Source organism: Triticum dicoccoides, chromosome 5A (assembly GCF_002162155.2).
Source record: "Triticum dicoccoides isolate Atlit2015 ecotype Zavitan chromosome 5A, WEW_v2.0, whole genome shotgun sequence".
In the NCBI taxonomy this organism is placed as follows: domain Eukaryota; kingdom Viridiplantae; phylum Streptophyta; class Magnoliopsida; order Poales; family Poaceae; genus Triticum; species Triticum dicoccoides.
Window position 1 is genome coordinate 402,335,040 of NC_041388.1, and position 8,193 is coordinate 402,343,232.

General features: G+C 49.9%; 2 protein-coding genes across 2 annotated transcripts; both read left to right on the forward strand.

Annotated features, from left to right (window-relative positions):
* Nucleotides 1-4: 4 nt before the first annotated feature.
* On the forward strand, nucleotides 5-6,258 carry LOC119299603 (protein disulfide-isomerase SCO2-like; the record flags this gene model as incomplete). The annotated part of the gene is made up of 3 exons (XM_037576788.1): nucleotides 5-397; nucleotides 494-620; nucleotides 5,930-6,258. Coding segments are annotated over 3 exons (594 nt in total), but the record flags the coding sequence as incomplete, so codon positions are not given.
* Nucleotides 6,259-6,452: 194 nt separating this feature from the next.
* LOC119301830 (calmodulin-like protein 30) lies at nucleotides 6,453-7,432 on the forward strand. Its single transcript, XM_037578806.1, has one exon. It carries the CDS (start codon nucleotides 6,572-6,574, stop codon nucleotides 7,121-7,123), a length of 552 nt encoding a protein of 183 aa, XP_037434703.1. The 5' UTR covers nucleotides 6,453-6,571; the 3' UTR covers nucleotides 7,124-7,432.
* The last annotated feature ends 761 nt before the right edge of the window (nucleotides 7,433-8,193 follow it).

Here is an 8,193-nt window from a genome sequence, read left to right on the forward strand (position 1 = left end):
CGCCCCGCTCCTCTCCCTGCGCCCCAGCAACCCCGCCGTCCCCCTCCCCCGCCGCCACCGGCGCCCCCACCCGCCCCGCCCGGCGGCCGCCAACACCACCGGCGCCGCCTCGCCGCAGGAATGGTTCCGCCCGCGCCGCCCGGCCGACTCCGACCCCTCCACCTCCGGCGGGCGCGTTGCGGCGCGCGATCCCGGCGTGCGCGTCAAGGCCAAGGACGGCGCCGAGGAGAAGAAGGGGGAGCGTAAGAGGAGGTGGTGGGAGCGCTGGTCCAGGGACAAGGAGAGCTACCTGGTCGACGACGTGGAGCCGCTCCCGATGCCGTTGACCATCCCGGGGACCGAGCCGATGTCGCGGGAGGAGCTCGACCGCCGCCTCAGCTGCGACGTGAAGATCGATGTGGGTGCTCGGTTGCGGTGTCTGTGGTTTCGAGTAATTTGGGGTTGGATATGGTGCCAATTCTGAGATGTTTGTTTGTGTGGCTTTGGATTGTAGGAATGCAAGATGGTTTCGTACGAGTGGACGGGCAAGTGCCGGAGCTGCCAGGGGTCGGGACTGGTGACCTACTTCAGGAAGAAGGGGAAGGAGACTATCTGCACGTGTGTGCCATGCGCTGGCATTGGTGAGATTTCTTGGTCTTCAATTCATTACTCAGCCTTGGTTCTTATTGTTAGGAATAGCACAGGCCAAAGGAAGGGGAGATAGCAAGGCTTGCTATCTTGCTAGAAGTTAATGCTTTAGCTTGAGTTAAGGCTTTTTTTTTTGCGGGGATGAATTCTTATTTCGGAAAGATAATTTGCCGTACAACCTTGACCGGCAGCAAAGCTGTCACTGGTGGAAGCCCGTTGTGGTTATGAAATATGAACCTCCATCTCTGTTTTTAAGTTGCAGAAGCAATACTATAAATATTTCTGATATAGCAATGACACCAAGTTCACGATGATCGTGCATATAACCATCGGTGCTACAGTGATTAGAAAAACTCACATTTAGAACTGGATCAGTAGTCCTTGGGTAATTGCAGCGATGTCAATAAATTTTGTGGTGCTCCAGAGCCAACTAAGGATTCATAAGAAAACTTGTGATACTCCAATAATTGGTGCACAATAAACACTATACTCCTGATGTAAGCTGAACCTGAGTTAAGCATCTTAGTTGCAATCCTAGCAGAGGTCGTAATACTGATGACAGCTTATTTAATTTTTTAAATCAAAAGACTATATTTAACACACCACATTTTGGTGAGATTGGGTACTGCATAAAACTACATACAGTGCCACAATTATGTTGCTCTTGACATGTAGATGAATAACAAGTCAATTATGAGGCAACTGGGGCTTCTGTTAGCCTAGAATCAATATGCATTAGTCTGTCGTATCTATTCAGGAATAACTACGCTTCTAAGCTATCTTACATAAATGTAAACCGTATGATGTGGGCATTTCCCATATATGGATGTACCGATGATATAGCAATGTTCCAACAAAAGAACAATCGTGGAAATGTGTTCTACAAAACCAAAGAAAATAGAGAAATCTGCCAGAGATTATAAGTTATAACAACGAAGCAAAACATCTGACACTTAATTTTGTGGACATTATGGTTAATGACAGATAGCTGGCAGATGTTATCTGTCTTTCCAATCTACGAAGGTGCATCCTGGTCATGGAGATCTCTTTGATTTGCATGACATGACAATATTATCTTATAAAGAAATTAATAAATACAAGCACATCTGGGTTCCTGCATACCTCATGCACCTTCTTTGTATACATAGTTACATACCCCTCTTATTTCCATACCCTCCCCCACTCCCACCCAACACCCCCTTCACCCCAGTTGTACCACTGAAAACAATAGCATGTCACCAGTTCCCATCCTACGAGCCTTGTTTTTCTACAGACTCTCCCCATCTCTTGTACTCCCTCTGTAAACAAATATAAGACGTTTTAGAGACTTGACACAAGTCTCTAAAATGTCTTATATTCATTGTTTATAAGGCAGTAAGGCGAGCACCACCTGCTCTAGCGCCTAGGTGATGCCTAAGCGCCTAAGGTGGGCATATTTGTAAGGTGCTGCCAGGGCGCCTTATCGCCTAAGCGTCCAAGGCAGGATGCCTTAAAAACAATGCTTATATCTGTTTACAGAGGGAGTATGTTAAAGAGTAAGAAAAGAATTTCTCACGCAATTTTTACACCTCTCATGCCGCTGAAAATATAATTGTTTTTATTATAACTAATACTCTATATTTGATGAATCTTTACTAGATATAATTGTATCTCTTATACAAATGTAACACCTGTAATATCTAGATTTTGTCCATCCCCGGTGTAATAACTTATAAGTTGGTCCCCATGAAAAACAAGTGCTATCTGTTCTCTTTTTCCCTTGATCAATTTGCACATTATAATCTTGCGCCAGCAAAATAAGGAGTCAAGATATTTTTTTTCTCCTTATTATTGAAGGAATTTCTAGTTTTTTTGTTTAATAGGATTGATCTGGGATTTTTTAGCCTTAAAAGCAATGAATTGCCTTGAATGCCACTTGTTATTTGTAATTTTATATTTTACATAGATAAGACATGTGTTATGACCGGCATATTAGGGGCTTAGCCCAGTTAGTTATGGCCCAGTTTATCTTATCGTTATTAGGGGCTTAGCCCAATTATCTTACTAGGATTATATAAACTCGTGTAAGGACCCGTTTTTGGGGTAAGCAAGATGCAATCATATTTGCTCGGCTTCCTTAGGGAGTCGGGAGACCTAACCCTAGCCGCCGCCCTGCTCTCTCTCTCTCTCTCGCGCGCGCGCGCACGCAACGACGGCGCCCTAGCGCCGGCGACCACGCCTTCCTCCACGCCATCCCTCCTTCCACCCCTACAATCTGAGACCACACCTTGGTAGGGATCTGATTCCTACCAATTTGGTATCAGATAGCTTCGGTGCGATCATGTCCTCGCCGCCACCTACCCCGACCCTCCCGCTGCCGACCGCGACGACCGCCCCGATGGCCACCAGGACCAGTGCCCCGCTCTTGCTGGTGCCGGTCACCTCCACCGCGCCCGTCCCCGTCGTCTTCACCCTGAAGGAGCTGACGGCTGCCATCCGGGATTTCACCCAGGCGGTCACGGGCATCTACACATTCCTCGCAAGATCCTATGGGCCGCAGCCGCCTGTGCCCTTTGCCACCGCAGCAGCCGCCATCCTCGGCGACCCCGTCGCCGACGCCCCGCAGCAGCTGCCACCAGCGACGAACCCCGGCGCCTCCACCATGCAGCAGGGGCAACAGCTGCAGCCGCCGTCACTGGCGACCGCGGCCCTGGGCATCCCGACGATGGGCCCGGGGGTGCCCATCCACCAGGTCCGGTTTCCCCCGTCGCCGTCTCCGTTACCGGCTTGGCTCGCTGGGTCCCTTGAGCCGGTCTACAGGACGGCCTCGGTCGGGCCGCACGTGCTGCCCCCGCCGGCGACGCACCCGGCCATGCAGTTTGGCGGGTCCTCAGGCTCCGCCGAGCCCTTCGCCAGCGTCGACGGGCCCCTGTTCCAGGGCGGCACCCTGATGCCCGCCTACTCGACCCCATTATCCTCGCTGCTTCGTGCTGACGAGGCGCACCCGCCCGTCGTCCACGTCCAGACGCTGCCGAGATTCTCCAAGCTGGAGTTCGCGACCTACGACGGCACCGTCGACCCCCTGAATTGGCTCAACCAATGCGACCAATTTTTCAGGGGACAGCGCATGCTCGCATCCGACCGCACCTGGATCGCCTCGTATCATCTCCAAGGAGCCGCTTAGACGTGGTACTACGCCCTCAAACAGGACGAGGGCGGCATGCCATCATGGGAGCGCTTTCGCGATTTGTGCCTCTTGCGCTTCGGTCCGCCTATACACGGGAGCCATCTGGCGGAGCTTGGCCGTCTTCTATTCCTCACCTCGGTGCAAGACTTTGCCGACCGCTTCCTGGCACTGGCGGCCACGCCCCAGGCATTTCGGCTCGTGAGTGGGCTGAGCTCTTCGTCGGCGGTCTATCGGACCACATCCGCGTGGACGTGGAGATGCGCGGGCCACAGGACCTCCAGACGGCCATGTACTACGGCCGCTCATTCGAGTGTCGCGCGGTGGCCATCCAGCAGGCGCCACCGCCCCGGGCCGTTGGGCCGCCACCCTGGCCGGAAGTTCCCGCGCAGGGTCGGCCTGCCCAGGCTTCCATGGCGCCCCTCGCCGCGGCTGCGGCACGTCCGTTCCGCCGGCTCACCCTGGCCGAGCAACTCAAGCGTCGCCGCCAAGGGTTGTTCTTCAACTGCGACGAGCCCTACGTATCGGGCCACGTCTGCCCACGACTCTTCTACCTGGAGGCTGCAGACTACATTGAGGAGGACCCTGCTGCCGCCGGGCTCGGCGACCAGCCCGCCCCAGTTGACGCGGAGGTGTTTGGCGACCGTTGATCTTCCTCGCCTTCTAGTCTAGCTCGAGGACGAGCTGTTTGTGCAGGCGGGGAGAGATGTTATGACCGGTTAACCCAGTTTATCACATCGTTATTAGGGGCTTAGCCCAGTTATCTTATTAGGAGGATTATATAAACTCGTGTAAGGACCCGTTTTGGGGGTAAGCAAGAAGCAATCATATTTGCTCGGCTTCCTTAGGGAGCCGGGAGACCTAACCCTAGCCGCCGCCCTGCTCTCTCTCGCGCGCGCGCACGCAACGACGGCGCCCCAGAGCCGGCGACCACGCCTTCCTCCACTCCATCCCTCCCACCCCTACAATCTGAGACCACGCCCTGGTAGGGATCCGGTTCCTACCAACATGTATTTTGATTAATAATAAAATTGCATATAAGCTAAAGAAATATCAAGAATGGCACACGCTATTATACAAACCCTCCAATAGAGGCCCCACCTACTGCACATATTCATTCTTCTCAAAAGTCAAAATTGTGATATTAGGTAGTATGGCTACCCATACATCTTCTGCCGATTATTGTACAACTAATTTCACTAGCAAGCGCCCAAGAACCTAGAAACGAGCAGAAAAGCAAAAGTAGCAAATATGAGAACGGGGAGTGTGAATTTGGGATTTTCGGGTAGTGGGAACTTGGATAGGAAGTTGATTAGACGGAAGAAAAGCTATGTTTGGATTTGAGTCCTCGACCAGCTCGTCAAATCTAAGCTAGTTAACCCACACATATGGAACTCGACAGTTCTCAAGGCCATGTTGTGTCCATGCCAATTACTGCCGACGTCGACCTCAATCTGGAAGGATCCACGATCTCTTCATTCATAGTGCATCCCCACCTGTTCTGGCTCTTGAATTTGTTTACAGAATCCAGATTCCTTGAGCCTAACCAAGGGTAGTGGGAGGTTATGCTATATACTACGGACTATCGAAGATGTTGGAAAAGGTGCAAAAAATGCTAAAAGGTACAAGGGGGAAGGGGGTGCCTGTCTTAATCTGAACCACAACGCATTGATATGTCATCAGATTACTCGGCTGTTTTTCGTTTTCTAGCGGAACCCTGAAATGCATCAAATGTTGTACTTAACTGTAATGTGATATTAACTAATAACGACCACAACTAGTACTGCAACTATTCTGACCTGATAGGCTGATACATGGAAGGTTAAGCTCCTGATGAGATCTGCACATGACCTGGAGGTGTCTTACATAATTGTATTCCTTTTTGGCCAGTGGATGGGTAGTTGTCATGATTGTTGGCTGATGCTGCCAGATTGTGTAGGCTTTGTTTGTCATGGAACTGTAAATAGCTCAGGCTAATAAGACCTTCCAGTAGAGCTTGTGGGGATAAATTCTTGACATCTTGTTCATACCATGATCCTTTTTTTTTCCTGCTATGGCATTCAGTACATTCCTTCTGAAAGAGATCTAGGTGCTGACTTCTTTTTGTGCCTATTGGATGGCATCTTGTTTGTTTTGTAGGCTATGTTCGGAAAATTACATACCGAGAGGGAGCTGAAAATCTGGATGAGTTAGACAATGGGAGACCACCATAATTTGTCGGTGCTGTCTGTTTGGGGGCGGTAATTTTATTAACTGGCGTTGAATAGATTGTGTTTACTACATGTGATTCTTTTCACTACACAATTTCTGTTTCAGGCACGGTACAGGACAGGATGCCATTCTTTAAGCATTGTAAACTTTTCTTTTTCTGTCTAGTTATTGTACACGCTCTTATTCTTCACTTACAGATGTATGATGAAAATTCACAAAGAAGGAAAGAATAAAATATAAGAAATCGCTTTGGACCAGTTCTCAAGGAACCTTTTGGCATGTATTGCCCCACCGAGCAGCTTGGATGAGATTCTTGGTTTGCAATGTTTATCTGGTCCATCTTTGCCCTCTTTTTTGGTTCGAGGTTCCTTTCAGTGCAAGTTCTAGAGAGGAATCCCAACTTCTGCAACTTTCTGCAGCTATCAGGCATTTGTATTCCGGCCACCTTAGCTCTGTTCAGCACACAACAGTACCTATAAACCTTCATCAAGGGCACGCAGAAGCTGCCTGGACAGACCAGTTATAGTCTTCTCCATCATTTGTCGGGAGCTGCAGCAAATCATCTGCAACATGTCGCACCTGAGCATCCTGACCTTCAAATACAATCTAGCGAAGCTCCGGTTCAAGCCCTCCCGGCCGGCCGGACGGCTGCTGTCCGCCAGGGACCGGCAGCAGTCGGACCTGATGATGTACAAGCCTGACGAGGAGGAGATGGCCAAGGTGTTCGACAAGATCGCCGGCGAGCCTGGCCGGATCTCGAGGAGCGACCTCCAGGTGCTCCTGCAGAGGTTCGAGAAGGCGGACGCCGCGGGCGAGGCGCGGCGCATGGTCTGCGCCGCCGACAGCAACAAGGACGGGTACATGGACCTGGAGGAGTTCATGGAGGTGCACAGGAACGGCGTCCAGCTGGGCGACATACGCCGGGCCTTCTTCGTGTTCGACAGGGACAGGGACGGCAGGATCACCGCGGAGGAGGTGATGGACGTCCTGCGCAGGCTCGGGGACAGCTGCAGCCTTGAGGACTGCCGGAGGATGGTGAAGGAGATCGACAGGAACCATGACGGGTTCGTGGACATGGATGACTTCATGGCCATGATGACTCGCCCGAGGAAGAGGATGTAAACATTTGTGGGTCAAGCAAAAGCCTACGTCTGGTGCCAACGCTGGTTTAGCTCGTCTCCATTGCGTGTAACATAAACTGAAACTTGTAAACACCAGGAAGAATAAATAAAGTAAACGCCCCTATGCTTCTAAGCTTAACCAGCACATACGACAGGCTATTTGTTGGAAATAAGGCCAAGAAATGCAACATAAATATGTTCAAAGTGCAGCGTGAAGCTCATGTTCGAAGTTTTTGACCAATTATTGCACCTAGAAATACTGTGGTTTGACCATGTAGAGTAGAAAAGTTTCGACCATGTGGAGTCTAGTTACTGTCTGACGGAAATTACTGTGTTTGATCATGAAACACTTTGTTGTGTAAGTGGTTATACAAGAAATGCGAATCATTAGCTTCTCGTTCACATTTCCGACATGATATCATGGAAGTCAAATATATACTTTTACTCCTGTTGTCAAAGGGTTGTAGGTGATGGTAAAAAACATGATTCTGAGAGGATGCATGGATAGGACACAAACCTTTGCGTCAAAGATTTGTTAGGTTTTATACAGTCTTCCTCTGAACCATAATATTACTGTAAGAAAACTAATTTCGCAGGGTATTGATGCTTTGAGATTTACTAGAAGATTCCCAAGACTCGAGACACTGCCAATGTGGCAAAGCCTGCAGGAGCTAGCTATATTCGCAAGTATGTTGACAAGTGAAATGTGAAATCATTTTGTTTTCAAGGAGGATGAACTCCCATGCATCGAACATGCCGGCTTACAAAATAAACTAAAAAACTCGAGGCCATCCATATAGAAAAATCATCTTAACAATATCATAAAATCCTACTATCAAACCAACGGGCGATATAGCAATAGACAGAGGGCGCAACACACAACGTCTTCAAGAAGGAATCACTGCTCGCAAGCCGAAGTTGGATGGTCCAACTAGTTGTCAGAGCAAGGGCTATCATCCCTGAAGCAGATCTTCGAACCAACACCTTCAACAAGGTAACGACATGCGGCCGTCAACTCTGCCTGATCAAGCTAGAAGGCTAGCAATGGCGGAGCTATGTGTGTCTTTGGGG

Bases quoted from the DNA above. Each gene is read 5' to 3' on its own strand.
- LOC119301830 (XM_037578806.1), top strand. From the start codon at position 6,572: ATGTCGCACCTGAGCATCCTGACCTTCAAATACAATCTAGCGAAGCTC.